The sequence below is a fragment of the Patiria miniata genome, unplaced genomic scaffold, assembly GCF_015706575.1.
Source record: "Patiria miniata isolate m_02_andy unplaced genomic scaffold, ASM1570657v1 HiC_scaffold_12, whole genome shotgun sequence".
NCBI classification, from domain to species: Eukaryota; Metazoa; Echinodermata; class Asteroidea; order Valvatida; family Asterinidae; genus Patiria; species Patiria miniata.
In genome coordinates this window covers 6,054,140-6,072,198 of record NW_024037050.1, presented here as the reverse complement: position 1 = coordinate 6,072,198, position 18,059 = coordinate 6,054,140, and the positions used below count along the sequence as shown (strand labels likewise).

At 41.7% G+C, this 18,059-nt stretch overlaps 1 protein-coding gene across 7 annotated transcripts in view; it reads left to right on the top strand.

Annotated features, from left to right (window-relative positions):
• Positions 1-1,742: 1,742 nt before the first annotated feature.
• Positions 1,743-18,059, top strand: part of LOC119746307 (myosin-IIIb-like) — a 67,742-nt gene continuing 51,425 nt past the window's right edge. For all 7 annotated transcript variants that reach the window (XM_038223219.1, XM_038223211.1, XM_038223190.1 and 4 more), the window contains exons 1-4: positions 1,743-1,828; positions 4,455-4,607; positions 16,251-16,413; positions 17,586-17,740. In XM_038223219.1, coding sequence (XP_038079147.1) covers positions 4,584-4,607; positions 16,251-16,413; positions 17,586-17,740 — 342 coding nt within the window. In that variant the 5' untranslated portion in view covers positions 1,743-1,828; positions 4,455-4,583. The remainder of the gene's footprint in view (positions 1,829-4,454; positions 4,608-16,250; positions 16,414-17,585; positions 17,741-18,059) is intronic.

Here is an 18,059-nt window from a genome sequence, read left to right as displayed (position 1 = left end):
TGGTTTGCTAATTATATCTGGCAGTTCAAATAATTCCCTTGGGTGGAATTTATCAGGTCCAGGAGACATATATCATAGAGAATGGAGAAATTGAGGTTGCTCAGAATTTTGAGCACGCTCTCCTTAATTGACTCTGGTAAGTCCCAATGTTCTTCGGGTTCCCTTGTAAACACTGACGAGAAGAAATCCGTCACCCAGAACTTCTGCTTTTTCCTTGTCGTTTTCTGTGAGGTCCTCTGCTTTCTCATTACCAGATTTTGACAGGTTAGGAATTCCGGAACGAAGCCTGGTGTTAGCACTTGCATAGCTCCAAAACTTCTTGGGGTTGGTTTTAACTTGCTTGGCCGAGATTCTTTTCGTAAAGTTTTTTTTCGCTTTTCTTGTTAGTTTCCTGATCTGGTTTCTTAGTCTGCAATAGTCCTGATATACTTCGCCAGACTTTGAATCCACAAATTTCGTCCACAGTCGTTTCTTTTTCTTATTTTTGCTCAGTGTTTTCCGATCTATAGGAATCGTGAAGATCCTTTTATTTGTTTGGATGATTTTCTTCGGTATACACTTGCTTTCAGCTTCACGGCACCTACTGGTGAATTTGTTCCACTGACGATCCACCGTTTCTGGGCATTCCTCAAAATCAGCTTCCTAATCAATGTCTAACATTTCCCTCATTTGTTCATAGTCGCCTTTATCAAAGCTGAATCTGATTTTCCTCATCTGGATAATAGCTGACATTCAATCTTTATCCGAGCATGATCGAGGGGCTGTGACATCGATTGCAGTCAAGTCTTTACTGCTAGAAAGCACCAAATCTAACAGAGAAGCTGGGGGTGTTCGATCCCCCACCCTAGTAGGAACCTCCACATGTCGACTCAAGTAGCAGTCCCTCATAGTCTCAATAAATCTTAACTCAGTCTTCCACGGTAGAGTTGGTGCTATAGGTTCTAAAACGCTTTTTACCGTGATATGACTTCTGACCCCCAACACTGAATTATATCCTTCTTTCCACTAGTTTTCAAGATTTTCAACAGCAGGCCCACAGGTCTAGTATTAACTTGGGTTCGTTACACGTCATTCAGTCATTTTATCCCATAAAGTCTGTAATCTAGATTTTCAATATTGGTTGAATTTTTTTCACGAACTCCCTAAAATTTGGTATTTTTTGTCCAGTAATAATTATTTAACAATCAAGAAGAATGACCCATCGATCCCCTTAAATTAAATCCTCTTTTTTTCCACCAGTCATTAAAATATATATAACATCGCTTTTGCTTTGCTGCGAAAAAAGGTACTTAACTCGGGGTTAAAAATTATTTAAACCTTTTCATAAGAAATTGAAGTTTAACTTCATGAATTTGGTTCGAAGCAGTTAGCAAGAGATAAAGAATTCACGGTTTTTTCATTGACAGATGACTTTTTTGCCAGTATGTATATAATTTCATCCATTTGTTGGAATGTTCTTTGTGAATTCACGATGAGAAAAGGACCTAGAAAATAAACTTTTAAGGATGAGGAACATGTCTTGATTATTCCTGTACCGGAAATAGAAAGACTACAACGAAATCGTGCATGCATAACACGAAATCGAATGCAATAACTCGAGGAAAAGACTATTGAATAAAACTTCGGTCATCATTCTCAACTTCTGAAATAAACGGTGAACAAAAGCAGCGCCCTCGTGCGGCGCTTGAGCAAAACCTGTGAATGAAATTATTAACGGTGAACAAAAATAGCGCCCTCCCTTGTGGCCACCAGATATGTTGACATAATGATCATTGACAGACTACGGAGTATCTGGGAGATAAGGTTGCGGAAAACACCGGTCAAGAAGGTATGAGTTTACTCAATAAACGGAACTTTAATAATTTGTTTCTTCTGTTGGTATCTGTGACAACTTTGAAAGTGTGGACTAGCACCTAAGGTGCGGCTTGTTTTGGGACAAATGTATTCTCGAACCTCCATATCTACGCAGGTATAAACGCTTGCAGCGCGCGCGCGTTGTCATCACACACTACTCCTAGAACTATGAGGCTCCACGTAGTGGAGCCTCATAGGTTCAGAACCCGGAGCAACTATAGAATGCAGGGCCACGCCGAAGCAAGGTTTTTTATTTTGCCTGGAGGCGTGGATGGAATAGGAGTAATAGATATGCAAACCTGCAAAAAAGTGCTAAGTACAGCGAAGGTATGCACTGCACTTGTCTTCAAAGCTTCTCATGAAGGATCGGAAGGGAGGACGTGCTTGTAAATGTGTTGGAGGCACTGTCTGGAGCGGCGGAGGCGCGGAGTCTTGAAGTCGCAGAATCGCGGAGACGCGGGGCACTGGAGTGGCCGCAGTGCTAGTGGCGGAGGCGCGGAGTCGCGGAGTCGCAGAGACGCGCACCGATAGAGGGCGCAATTCTCGGCGGAATCTTTTTGAGAACGAAGCATCCATATCCATTTTAAATGGGCGGGCCAATTAGGAAGGGAGGAGGGCGACAGGGCACTGTCTGGAGTCGCGGAGGCGCGGAGTCGGGGAGTCGCAGAGTCACTTTAATTGGGCGGGCCAATTAGGAAGGGGGGGAGGGCGACGGGGCACTGTCTGGAGTCGCGGAGGCGCGGAGTCGGGGAGTCGCAGAGTCACTTTAATTGGGCGGGCCAATTAGGAAGGGGGGGGGAGGGCGACGGGGCACTGTCTGGAGTCGCGGAGGCGCGGAGTCGCAGAGTCGCTTTAATTGGGCGCGCAAATTAGGAAGGGGGGGGGGGAGGGCGACGGGGCACTGTCTCTCAGTGGTGGAGTCGCGGAGTCGCAGAGACGCGCACCGATAGAGGGCGCAATTCTCTGCGGCTCCACGACTCCACGATCGATTTTCAGAGGTAGGTCGACTGCGGTTCCACGCCTCCACGCAGCCGTACGGAGGCGCGGATGTAGAGTAAAGTGGCCCTGCATTCTATAGTTGTACCCAGAACCCCGCAAAATTGTTGTCAGCACAAAACACTAATTAAGTACAAAAACGTCCATCCCAACCAAGCCGTTTCCCACAGAACCGCTGCACAGTTTGCCCCTAAACTCCGTACAATACCTCATGACATACTCACGTTATGTGCACCCAACAAACATCGGTGGATTCTGTCTGTTTTCGGTAAAAATGATGAAAAATATGCCCTTTCCGCACTGAGCCAACCTAACACTTGAAACGAGCACGCGCGCAGAATGATCGCAGTCATTTTCGGTTCGATCGCTCGGAGCGCGCCGCGGGGGGTATGGTGTAGAAGCGGAACGATAGTATGCGCATGCGTACAAGTGCAAGTACGTACCGCCCCTGCATGCATTGTGCAGGTAGGCCTATCATGCGTATTATATACGTCATGTTTCTCGTGTTCACGAGTTCACTAGTCCGATTCTTTTCTAGTCGTAAAACGTGGCATCAATGACAACGCCAAGTTCAAGCTGTTATTGAGTGCATTGTTATTGATGCCACGTTTACGGGTCTAGTCGTATTATAGCATTCTTATCACCTGGAATTACTCATATTCACCAGTGGTAAACTGGAGGTGCAATTTGTTTCTCGAGTTCACGACTCATGAACATGAGAAACACGAGGTGATTGGAATGCAGCAATAGTTACAGGGCAGGGATTTGAATTTTTGAGGGAAATTTGGGGGGGGGGGGAAGAACATATGGGAGGCCTTCCTAAAAAGTTAGAGTACAAACAAAAGAGGGACAATGGGGGGTCCAGGATTGAAGCACACTAGGGTGTGCTAGGCCTAGTGTGTGCCTGTTCATGGTGTAAATCGAGGACACACATGTGCAACATCATCGATGAATTGAGGACAGGAACCAAATCGAGGACTCCTTGGTTAACGTGTACAAAACCAATGAGAGCTTAAAATTGAAAAAAAGTTAAGTACATGTACAAACAAAGGATATAAAATAGCAAATCCTTGATTTACACCATAAACAAACGTACCTGTACATGTACCGGTAGTGGCAAGAGCATTGTTTTACATAAAGTGCATGATACATCATGCACTACATTTTAAAAATGAAATTGAAACAGAACTTAACTAACTATTTTTCAACTACTGCTCCGAATTTACCAGTTTTTTTTTCAGTCCAAATTTTGTTTGCTATAGGGTCCATGTTCATGAACAGGTACGGTGCAGGCCAGCTAGACTGGTTCCCTTACCTTAAAATTTTCTGGCATTTTTGATCCATTTCATCTTTAGTGGAGTCAGGGAACCAGACTACTTGAACATTTTTTTTCCCTTGGGTTTTCCAGCATTTTCGAACACAAAACTTCAAAAATGTCAGTGTAACAATATTTGATCTATTATACTAACCCCTCAAATAGTTCATTTCTGAAAATTACAGCAAAAGCCAATGATGTACATTCCCTTTAACTCCCCTCTGACATACATATATTTGGCAGTAACATTCTGTATTTTTTTCCTCTTGTTTTGTTGTACTTGTTTTAGGATTAACAGATGGTTTTTACAAAGTGGGCTGGAAATCATACATACTGCATTCCCGTCTTAGCTCGGTCTCAAAGATGCCTTGAAATATGCTGAGATGTTTGGAGTGAAAGAGGAGCACCTTGATTTACGATGAAGGATCGCCAACTGTCAGCGGTAAGTAATACTACATGTATCTAATGCTGGTCTTGCTTGATATGGCCCATGATTTGGTGTGGTTCCAAAACGGATCTACACTGTATGAGGGGACCACCCAGGCCCTTGTATTTATGGAAAGGGGCAGGGGAAGTGTTTAACTCCCCACCCCCTCCATTACAAAAGAGAAAATGTCTCTTTTACTAGTTTTCTTATTCATTTTATCATGTTGTTGATCTGCCTTTGGACAGAGTGCAGCAACTGTCTGAAAAACCTTGAACTGAAAACCTAAAAGACGGCCGCTATAGCCATTTTTGAGGCGGTGCCACACTCACGTGCGTGCCGCATGTGCGCGCTCATATTGGTAACCGTATTGGTCAAAGGAGTCTTGAGTGCGTGTGTACTACCTGAGCGTGACTCGTGCGAGCCTGTTGCCACCGTAGAAAATGGCTGTCACTGAATTAGTCTGTGTTGAGTATGAGCCTATGTGTGTACATCGTGATCGGCGTTCAAAAGTCAAAAATGATATCCAACTCACTCCCTCCCCCCCCCCCACACTCACTCACTCCCTCCCCCCCCCCACAACTCACTCCCTCCTCCCCCCCACAACTCACTCCCGCCCCCCCCCCACAACTCACTCCCTCCCCCCCCCCCACAACTCACTCCCTCCTCCCCCCCCACAACTCACTCCCTCCCCCCCCCCACAACTCACTCCCTCCCCCCCCCCACAACTCACTCCCTCCCCCCCCCCCCACAACTCACTCCCTCCCCCCCCCCACAACTCACTCCCTCCCCCCCCCACAACTCACTCCCGCCCCCCCCCCCACAACCACTCCCTCCCCCCCCCCCCCACAACTCACTCCCTCCTCCCCCCCACAACTCACTCCCGCCCCCCCCCCACAACTCACTCCCTCCCCCCCCCCCCACAACTCACTCCCTCCTCCCCCCACAACTCACTCCCTCCTCCCCCCCACAACTCACTCCCTCCCCCCCCCCACAACTCACTCCCTCCCCCCCCCCCCCACAACTCACTCCCTCCTCCCCCCCACAACTCACTCCCGCCCCCCCCCCCCCCCCACAACTCCCCCCCCCCCCCCCCCCCCCCCAACTCCCTCCCCCCTCCCACTTTTCAAATTTGCGGCGGCCAGGTAACCGGTACCATAGCTGCCAACTCTTACAAATTTTTTGTAATTATTACGAATTTTTTGTTAAATTACGAAAATACGAATTGCCACTAAAAACTTACGAATTTCCCATTTTCTTCCTAATGAAAAAAAAAAATACTTGCAAAGTATCGTTTTTGCCCGAAAACTTCTGGCAAAATGTTACGATAATGGATGGACTGGTGACAAGTCTAATAAGCAATGCGGTCAAGCACCTGATAGACATCAATGCAGTGTGCGCAGTGGAATACTTGAGGACCAGACCAAACATATTTTTCAATGGTGTGTCATTTTGTGTGCACCTCGTGGATGGGTGGATGCAACCTCGTCCCCAGTGCTTACTTTATTTCCAACGTTGTTTCCAATAGTAAACCTTGGATAGGAAACTTTCTTCCTGCATCCTGATTCGATACCGCAATTGGCTAGAAATGGATTTATATCGTGTACTTGGTGTTGTTATTCACAACGTGCAGTACGTGTTTTCGCGATCATTCGTCCACGCCTTCTCGAAAATATTAATTTCCTTTCCAGTTTGTTAATATTAATATGAAATGTGATAATTAAATTAATTAATTTTTATTAAAATAAAATCATGTTTTCGTAACTCACGCCATGCTCGCGCTGCGACGAATTGATTCTGTTTTTACCCCAGACACCGCATACAAAAACAAACGCAAATGTAACGCACAGGCAGGCACCAGACTTATACTCCTATTTTGCATACGTGTTCAAAAATCTTGCACATGCAAATGACCCAATACCAGGGTGAGAGAGCAGGTAGAGGTGGGCGCGTACTGCTCGACACCCTGGGGACGATGTTGGGTGGATGTACTGTGTATGTGTGTACTGAGTTCAGTGACGATCATGAGCACATCAGTGCGAGATTTTTGATCATGGATTTTAAGAGTATGGTTGGAAGAATTGGTAATAGAGTTGGAGGTGTTTGTACATTTGTGGAACAGAAACAGAGTTTATCACAACGTTCAGAAAAGATAAATCAGCATGCGTTTGCAAGGTATGTTGGCGGGATATTTCTTCTATTGCATACAGTGGCAAATGTGTGTAAAAACATACAAACTCGAAACTCAACACCGATATAGCATGCATCTCAGAAAAATATGCGCACATGTTATTATTGTTAATATTTATTTGAGTTCAACAAACAAATATGGACAGTAACAATTAATTTTAAAAAAATATTTTTTTTTTTTTAATTTTTAAATTTTTTTTTTTCAATTATCCTATGGCCTACAGTATATTATTAATCACAACAAGAAGGGTATGCACATGTATGTGTACATGTAAACCATGTACCTATACTCGACGTTGGTAAAGCTGGTTCATACACTGTTACTGTACGCGCAGTTGAACATGACCGCGCGGGTTGATTACTAATTTGGATTTTGAAAAGTTGGCAGCTATGCAGTACTTCATGAGGCTGTGTGCTGGTTCCCTTTAAGCGGTTTCCTTCAAACGGGACTGTCCACATAAAGGAAAGCCGAGCATAAAGTCAAACCTTTTTCATCTTGTTATCTCAGTCAAGTCGGGCCCGGCCAAACTCTACTCGGAGATAATTGGCGCAGGGTGACTCTGAAGAAGCCGCACGCTCCGTTAAAAAAAAGGCACGTAGGTAAAAATAAATAGCACTTTACTCATCGATTTCCAAACAAGGCCTGACATCCTCCTTTATTAATGTAACTTTAAAAGAAATTGTGCAGGACCATTTTCCACTATCTGTTGGGCAAACACCGTCGGCAAAATGGATAACAGCTTTGCTCTATTTTTGTTTCATTCATTGAGATGGTTGTCCATTAGTTTCCTGAGTTCTTGCATTACATTTGTCTGTTTGAGCGCCAGGGGAAATGGCAGTACATTCTTATTGGAACTGTTGGAGGTTTACTTGGAATGTATCCAACCCACTTTAAATTTACATGGTGTACAAAAAAAAATCAGCACAGAATGTACAGGGTGAGTCGAAAAGAAAGTGACCTGGATTTACGATTTTCTCCTTCTTAAAAAAAGCAATCAAATTTGGTTTACCAAAAGAACCAAGTTTTATAGCTGTCCGTGGAATGCCATTGGAAGCTATTGAGCTGAGTGAGAATTACAGATTACACACAGGCATTCAAATATGAGCTTTTAATCATTTGAGTCAAGACTGAAACAATATTTTTAACTCTCAGTTTTTGTGTTTTGAATATGAGGAACAAGTCAACTCATTTTTCCCCTGAAATTTCCCCCTGCAATTTTCCACTGAACTATTGATGTGGATTTTTATCTGGTTTCCTGTGCAAGATCTCTCATTCATGGAGGTGGGAAAGCGTCCAAGTTTCATGGTATTTCATGGGTATTCATCAGCTCGTAGAACGGTAAATGATCAGTGGTGGACAGCTGAATTTTCTAATACGGTCACTTTCTATTCGACTCGCCCTGTACATTTGCAACTGTACTCATTTCTCACCAAAACAATTCTTGAAAAATGAAGCTGTTGTTTTAAATGCTTTTTTTTCTGACCATGTATGTAATGTAATGGGATTGTAATATAATGTACATAATGTTAATAAGTTATGTTTTTATGTTTTTAGTACATTTGCTGGTACCACTTCTCCTTTTGACCTTTTTTATGCAAAATAAAAATTGAAATAATTCAACAGTTTTATGTTATATGAAATGTAATTTGGCTGCAGGTCACAGAAGAAAACAATTGAAACATAAACAAAACAAGGTACTCTTGAAAGCTGCATGAACATGTATGAGAAGAAAATATGAATCCATTAAAAAAATATTTTAAGTTAGTTTTGAAATTTTGTGTTCGTATATGCTAGAAAACCAAGAAACACAATCATGTTCCCTGCCGTCTGGTTCCCTGACCCCCCGTAAAATGTAATGGAGAAGTTAATAGACGTTTGGGAATTGTAAGGTCAGGGAACCAGTCTAGCTTGCTTGTACCCATTCATACATGTTGCAAACAAAATGCGGACTAACTAAATATGGTAATTGGGGGCAGTATTTGTAATTTGAAAAAATCCAGTTTTTTTTTCCAAATACAATTTTCTATCTATTATCAACTCAAATTGTGTTCTGTACAATTCGTGGCTGATGCCCACTCTACCAAATTAAAATAAGATAATTTACAATTTTCTATCTATTATCAACTCAAATTGTGTTAGTACAATTCATGGCTGATGCCCACTCTACTAAATTAAAATAACATAATTTACAAAATTTCCACCGAGTCCACTTTCCTTCACTCTTGAAAATGTTTGATCACAATACAGTATTATGTAACGCACTGCCTGCCGTCTTTTACCCCAACTACAGAAGATTCTGAACATTGCCCACTTACAACTCATCCACTCATCCAGTCATTAGTAAATTTGATTACAGAGGAGACGACATGCAGACACTCCTAATGGGAAGTGACTAGTCAGTCATATCTCTCCGGAGTGGGCTGGATGGTTCATGTCAGGGCTACAGCCCCAGCCAGACCGATTAGGCCTATTGCTTCGGTTGAGATTGTCACGCACAAGCCGATGTGCCTGATGATCTGATGTAACTCTTTCTGTAGTTGGGCTTTTTTTCCCCATTCATCCTTGGGATGCGAGACGCTGCACCCGATGTGACTCGTAAGTAAGACCTCATACAGGCATACAAATTGTTGCTTTTATAGTTTTTTTCTTCAAATCTATAGGGTTGCTAGGGACATTGTGGAATGAATTATTTCAAGATTGGCTTTTGTGAGGACACCATATGCATAAAAGCTGGCATGTGCTCAAGATAATTATTTTTTGTGTGTAGAGAGAATGATCAAGGGAGAATGGATATAATTTTGTCTCTTTTGTACGTGTATGATTATAATTGTACCGGCATATTTATTGGCTGCAATTTTGCTGAAGTGTTTGCAAAAAAAAGGGGGTACAATAGCAGCAGCTGTACACATATCCAGGGCTGCCAAAAGTGCTAATTTCTGACTTGCAACACTGTACATGTATGTGAATAGAGTAAGCCAATTGTACATGGTGCATAAGGCCAAAAAAAAGAAGTCTCCGGTTTCTGGTATGCGCGCGCGTCGCTGTAGCCATGCGCGTCGGCAAAATGAAAAAGGTTTTTTTTCAATGAAAGATGATGTCTCAAAACCGCCAAACTCCAGTTTGACTGGAATCCTGTTGCTGCACAATTTTAACGTATTTTTAGATTGGGTTATGGTCGAGAATAAGCTTTATGTGGCCTCTCTGGACTCCATATATTTGCACTAAGTTTAGTCGGGCACCATTTGCAGTCATCAGCCGACATTTGAAGCAAAAAAATCAGGTAAAAAAAAAAAAAAAGCCGCGTCGCCGTACCACTTTTTGGGCAAGCTCCATACCAGAAACCGGAGACTTTTTTTTTTTGGCCGAAGCTGCTGAATCCATCATTATCAAACAGTGAACAATTTCTGTTGGATTTTGTTGATTTGAACACTAAACAAAAGACATTCTGTTATTGTAGCATGCGTAGTGTAGGTACATTATACGTATGATGAGTAGCGCTTATATTCAGAATAACTGGTCACTTTTGAAGCAGTGGGGGAGTGTGGCCTAGTGGTTAGGGTTCGTGACTCGTGAACAGAGGGTTTGGGTTTGAATCCAGCTGCTGGCCATACACTGTATGTTGTGTCCTTGGGCATGCCACCTCATCCCCACTTGCCTCTCTCCACCCAGGAGTATAAATGGGTACCGGCATTAGCTGGGGAGTAACCTGCGATGGACTAGCATCCCATCCAGGGGGAGTATATTCTCAGTCGTTTCATGCTTCTGAAGCTTTTTGTTAGCAAAGAAGAGCCAAATTTCCATTTACTCGGGAATATAAGCCATTCAGGAATTGTATGGGCGTAGCCTGGTTGAATATGCAAACAGGTGCTGATCGAGAATGAGACACACCACCAATCAGGATTTGCGTGCAGTCGTGCACCTGTCGAAAATTGACAATGAGCTTCAAGAACATATGTGTACATCGATTTTTAATTTTTTTCCATAAAGGTAGCGGACTAGATGATATTTAAAAGATCAGCAAACTTTAACATTAGGCCCCTATAATAACATTGCAGACATTTTTCTTAATCTTCTGAAGACCACTCACGTTTTTTTTTTAAATATTTGAATAAAAAAAATATGTTGTTCCCCCCCCCAGATATTAGGTAGTTGATTCAGCATATTCGGCATCACAGTCTTATGGGTTTCATTACAGTACTTACTTGAAATTTATTTGTCTATCCCTCTGTGGACATTTACCTTCTACATGTACTTTCATTGTTTTCATAGACTGGATGGATTTCCTAAAGTACGTTCCTTTTAACAGTTGTTTCTACTGCACTTTCTAAAACATTTGAACTTTGCAGCAGAATCTGTTTACAATGAAATCAAGTTACACTTTGTATACAGTATGTACATTTTGTACAGGGAGAGAAATTTGAATGAATACAATTAAATTTGCCAATATCTGTAATTGAATTAATACAAAATTAGATTTGCCCGTATGCAAGTTGATCAGTTGTTTCCATTGTGATCAAAAATTGCCTGAGGCTTGGAGTAAGTACATTGACTGTTCTTTCTCATGTATTTTAACTCAATTTGCCATTCTAATTTTCTGTAATGGACTTGGAGATTACATCCATTGCAGACTGATGGTCAAGAGTCTTGCCGAACCAAGATTTCAATAAATTTTGATGTTTGAAACAATTAATGTGCGGCTACACATGACATGTACCGGTACTTGTTCCGTAACTGCGGGTACTATGGTACTACACACTATTGTCCCATGGTACTATGGAGACCGAAGATGCATGTATGGAGACAGCAGAAAGTCCCCATAACTCGGTCCTAATTTACCTACCCAGTAACAATAAAAAACTTCCCCATAATGCGGTGATGGCGCACCCAGATTGATTGTTACAATTGTTCTAACTTACATGTACTCCAGAGTTTAGTCTGTAATAAGGCCAAAAAAAAATAAAAAATACTTTTGCTTCCGGTTTCCCTACCTACAGGTACCCTATTCTGACAGCCCCTACCCTAATTTTTTTATGGGCAAAATGAGCAAAAAACACCCAAAACCATCAATTTCTACCTTTTACTCCTACCTACCCTATTTTTGAACGCCATATAATCGGAAGCAGAACTATTTTTTTTTGGGCCTAAACTAAAATACATGTGCAGTTAAAATCTGATTGTAACCAAGAGGAATCACTCTGGTTAGGCACGACTTTAAAACACCAGCCTAAAATTAGGGGTGTGAAGGAACCAGGTACCCAATTGAAAAAAAAAATTGGTACCTTGGTACCCATTAAAGAAACCCAACCCCTAAAATTCAAATCTCTGAAGTTTCTGTTCAGGTTGTTCATAAAGGTCTGCGTGATAATACTACCACATCGGTGCATCAATGCAGCAATTCATGTGTGTACAGTGAGCTTCATACTCATAGCTTTAAAGGGAATATACAACATTTGCTTTTGCTGCAATTTTCAGAAATAAATGGATTTGGAGGATTAGTATGTTATAAAATATTGTTAAACTGACTTGTTTCATGTTTTGGGCTTGTAGATGCTGGAAAAACCAAGAAAACCTATCGTGTTCTTGTAGTCTGATTCCCTGACCCCACTTAAGATGAAACGAAGCAATTAATACACTTTGGGGAATTGTAAGGTCAGAGAATCAGTCTAGCAGGCTTGTACCCCTTCACAGGTGTGTGATCAATTGCAAAGAAAAGTCAGAATAACTAAATATGAAAAATTAAGAACAGTTTTTGAAAAAAAGCCAGTTTTCTCCAACGCTGGTCGGCCGACCAGCGTTGGAAAAATACAGTTTTTCTTGAAAATGTCAGCCCACCAGGAGCCACAATTTTAAAGGATGCTTTAGACTGTCAGTCCCTTACAATTCAGTAAGGTATTTCGTGGTAATTTGATCATTTCGTTTTTTTGATGTTTGCAAATGTTGTATTTTCCCTTTAAGGTGAAAACTGCAACTTTCGCAAGTGTCATAAACGTGAGATCTGTTTTGTTTTTCCATGAAGCCTGGTTTTCGTTTGAAAATTCACCACAAATGACATTCAACATTTTTTGTTTCATTGTCTGAGAAGTTACTAAGTAATATTTGTGAAGTTTGTTACGGCTACCCGATCCGTAAATCTGGAACCGGTTCCTGACACCAGTGGCCGGATTATTGGGTACCGGCTCTGATGTACAGCCCTGGGCCTATGACGGGTTTGTTTAATTTTGTTATAGATAGTAATTGAAATAAAATGAAATTAGAATATGTCTAATTTGTTTGATTGAATTGTTGTCATTGTGGTAAAAAAAAATTGAATTATGAATGCAATAAGTGGATTACAGGTCCGTTCTCTCTGCCAGTTGACTCGATCCATTCTGTTTGCACGTATTTTACTATTAATTAAGAAAGCACGGTTTGTATTTTGAAACCCCTGTTAAGGGAAACAAGCAGGGGTATTTCTGAAGAAATTGATGGCTGTGACCAGGGAGTCACGAACAATTTAGGCATGCATGGCTTCACGCATGGTCTGTGACACGATCCATCCAAATTGAAAGAAAACAGAAATTAAAACCATTGGGATGTACATGTACCGTACATTAATATTTGACTCACTGTTAAGAGGTTGTTTTTCCTGGTTGTAATGAAATCAGCTTTTTATTTTAAACTGACTTAGGCCCTTTAGGAAATAATAGTGATGAAAGGGGAAGTAGATTTGAAGAATTTGTTATTCTTGGGGGGGGGGGAACCAGCTTTTAATGCTGTGCCATATGGAGTTAAAGTAATAAGTAAAGTCTGTAGCAAGCCTGTCCAGTTGGCATTTATCTCTGCGTTCCTTGGCATGAAATGACTGAGAATATATATGGGATGGCAGTCCAACTTAGCAACTAATGCCAGTACCCATTTATTTTCCTTGAAAGAGAAGAGGCAAGTTGGGGTAAAGTAGCTTGCCCAAGGACACAACATCTGGCCAGCAGGTTGATTCAAACCCCTGGCCCTCTGATCGCGAGACACAAACCCTAACCTACATGCACTAGATGGCCACAGAGTGCCAGATTGCCGGAGTGCATGTCTTGTTAAAAAAGGTCATTACGCATATAAGTATCCATATTTCTGATGACTTGCATTGATCTTGAGATATTGATGGTTTCGGAACATCTTTTGCATGTACAGTGATCAGTTGTCATTCCAGCATCAAAAAAGTTTCATAATAGTTCTAGCCAGACTTGGTAAAATCTTTCATTGTTTTGTTTGCGAAAGAAAATGACTGACAAATTAAAACCACATGAGTAAGTAAGGAAAAGTGTCAGAGAAGATACATGTAGGATGTAAACAATTTTAAATTTGTAGAGGGGAGAGGAGCAAGTTTCACTTGCCTCATGGGGCTTCGTAAAAATTTGAGAAATTTTGTAAATGTGACCGGAATCCCACGAAAAGATTGTAAAGAACATTATTTCAGCGTTTAGTTTTTCATCAGCGTATCCTGCTCTTCTTTGTAATGCATCTCTCAATTTGACATCTTAAATTTATGCAGATGTTATAACTGCTCCTATCGATTTTCATGATGCGGATTCACGAGAAATGGCTTTTAAAAATGCTTTTTACTGAAAAGAAGCTCTGGCCACCTCCGACACGTTTTGTTGAGTTGTGTCGCAAATTGACTTCTTGTTTACAATTTGGAAAAATGTCTTCACTTACGTACATGCTCGTACAATTTCCCCTCATGCGTGAAATTGATTTGAGTGCGTACATGTTGTTGAAATGGATATTGTATGGGCCCGCCGAGAGCACTTTGGAGGAGTACATTGCAGAACATGTTCCTGAATCCTTTGAGAATATCAATGCATGTATTGCCTTCCCTCTGCTGTGCCCCAATTGCTGTGAAATGTGTCTCTGGCAATGTAGTCCTAAATGTAAAAGTTCCCCGTCCAACCATTCACACACAGTCACCAACCTCATGGATCAATAACACAGCCAAGGTCTCGGATTGTAAATGCTGGGTTTCTTTTATTATGTAAAAAAAAATTTTCTCTCCCATTTGGATAGCGGCTTCTCTAAATGAAGCACTTCCACGCTCAGTCACGGCTGGTGCAGTTTTAATTGAAAGTCAATTGATTTTGAGTTGTGCTTTGACAGCAGTCGGTAGTTAAAGTATGTAAATTGGTACCGGTATGTACACATTGACGTCATTGTAATTTAATCTTTGTAAGTTTTGGAGGGTAGTTTTGAACGCAGTAAAAATGCTACATTTTTTTGTATGATCTCAACTTTCTGTGATTGTCTCAAAACCTTTACCATGTGATTGCTCGTTTTCTGATGAAATTTTGCACCTGGGTATGGAAGTGTTAGGGTGATGTATACTTGAACCGGCCGACTGACGATGCAAGCTTGGCAGTCGAGTAGCAATTCATTTGCAGAAGGCAGTGTGTTCAAGCTTTTGGGCACATTTCATGCAAATGTGACTGCAAATTTGGCATGACAAAGCATTGGTGGTTGCATTCGCTTTCGAGCTACATGTGTGAACTGAATTTAGCTGAAGTTTTTACCAGTACTTGTGAGATTACATTGTATGTCGGGAAGGGCGTTCTGGCAGCTGAGCTGTCTAGCCTTTTACTGTTAATTTTCTCGTCATCGCTGATATTATGTTTTAAGGTACCGGTACCCGGTACTAAACTAGACTTGAGGACAAAACACTTGTTTTGTTTGTCGGCACCCGCAATTAATATTTACTAGCACTGCCCAATGTACCATGTTTATTATCATTTGCTGGCTTTAACATGTCGAGCGACTTGACTAACATGCATTTCGAACGGATATTCATTTATCATGTTTATGCACCCATCAAAATGCATTGTGTTTCCATAGAGCCAATGATAGCTCCCTTTAACCAATGCGGAAGCATCCATTATTAGAGCGGGGATACATGCATCTTTCACTGACTGGATCAGTGAACATGTATGTTTGAACTATCTTGATTAGAATATTAAACTCAATGGTATAATAATAACATTAGAAAATATCAAACATAATTGTTTTCTGAATAAGAAACAAACATGATGGATGCCAACAGCTCAGAAATTAGCTTTTGACTCCTCGAAGAATGGGACTCAGTCCGTGCTGTGCTCAATTCACCACGCACAGAATGGGTGTACGTACGTGTGTAGCACAAACGCGTGAGCTAAGGTGTTATATGGATATAACCAAACCAGACTGCTAAGTCCAAATCTGGTAGCATTTACCGTACGTTGTGTACAAAGCCAATAACTAAGTTACTAAAGTTGGTAATTGGAATTGACGTACATATATTGGGGTCGAGGATGCACAAAACTGTCCCCACACATAAGTGCCTCACCGCACTGTACCATGGGATGGCGTGGTATGCGGTATCTGTCCACGCTGGTGCGGTATGTGATAACCAACTTGATTTCAATTCTAGTACTAAACTTCAGTTGATTCTTTTGTTGGTTTTTTTCTCGCAGGACTCGTCTACAAGCCGAATGGCGGGGAGGCTTCAGGACATGTGTGAGTCCCTGCCCAGCCCCACCGATCACTGGGAGCTGCTGGAAGCTATAGGAGAGGGCACGTATGGGGGCGTCTTCAAGGTGCGCAATCTGGAGACTGGGGAGTATGCTGCAGCAAAGAGTAAGTCGGGGCACCAGACTTTGGGAGAGTGGGATTGGGGAATAGACTGGATAACCGGAAAAACTTTCAGCAACGCTGAAGTCAATGGGTTGATATACATTTTGACAACAGTGCCATTTGCCTACTTCTCCAGAACAATTAAACGTTTTGTTCAGGCCTGAGCTACACATTGCACAGTGCATTTGCATCTTTTAATGCACTCTTTAAGTTTTCATGGTGAACATTTGTATTACGATATGTTACTTTTAGTATTACATAGAGGTTGTGTGGCGTACTGGTTTAAACCATTGCTATGACGTCACACTATTGTTAAAAGTGTGGATTCGGAACTACGAATCTGTTACACTGGTCACAAAGTTTGAATTCACAACCACAAATCTTTCCACACTTTGAACATGTCGGACAATTGTTATCCATAATGAGCATTAATAGGACCGTCTGCGTAAAAACTTTCCTTCCGAAAATTACCAATGCATCTTCACTGTCAGATTCTCTGTCGTCACTGCAAAAACTACTTTGAGTCAGAAAAATCGTCGTCTGAACTATCCATGTTGATGAAAGGAGCCTATACACACAAAACGACTTGGTTGTACGGGTGTGGCGATACACATAACATGCCACAATGCTTGATAATGTATAAGAGCCTGGAAAAACTCCCTTGTAAATTACCCTACTGGCCACGACTCGACACAAGATATGCAAGTCTTTTCATCTCCACTCACTGGACTGTTAATGACAATACTTCATTTGACACAATGGTTTAAGTCGAAAAATACACTCGCAAGTGTGGATTCCTAATTTACGAATTCACTCGGCGCTTTGTGCATCTTGAATTCTTAAATTACGAATCCACACTTTCTCGTGTATTCTCCTTAACGTAATCCCTACATTGAATCACCAGAAGGAATGAGAATAAAGCAGTCTTGTGGTTGAGTCCATCACAAGTCCAGTCACAAGTAAATCTCAAGTCAGTTCAAATGTCTCATCACAAACACACGTAACAGGGTTTGAACAGTTGTGAAGCCTTAGTGACTGTTCATCTGAATAGCTTGTTTCGTGTCTTATATTGTAACTGGATGACTTGTGATCGACTTGTGGGGAAGTGCTATGATATCTCGAAGATACCCGTGTTAAAGAGGAAAATGAGAAGAAATATCATCTTTGGTTTGCAGTCATGGATGCGGTGAGCGATATAGAGGAGGAGATTGAGGCGGAGTATCACATCCTCAAGGACTGCTGCGATCATCGTAACCTGCCGCGCTTCTTTGGCGCATACTACAAATCCACGCCCGCTACCAAGCACAATCAAATCTGGCTGGTAATCGAGGTAGGCATATACACATACACAATAGAACCACAATGTTTTTACCTGGTAGTCCCTGTACCATGTACTTCCCCAGCATTGTATAGTTTAACTCCAACCTTCCCAAATCCACATGAGTACCAAGTCCATCAAAATCCACCTGTAGTAGTGGTGGTCTCTTGGTGGATATTCAGCGGATTTGGTCCTGAAGCATGTGAAGCAGGGTCAGTTTGTGGGCTAGGGTCAGGTTGATGGACTTGGTCCTGCACTTAGTTTATTTTATTTATTTATTTATTTATTTCGTGTTATTTTGCCAGGGTGGCCCCATCAGTTGTCAATGAAC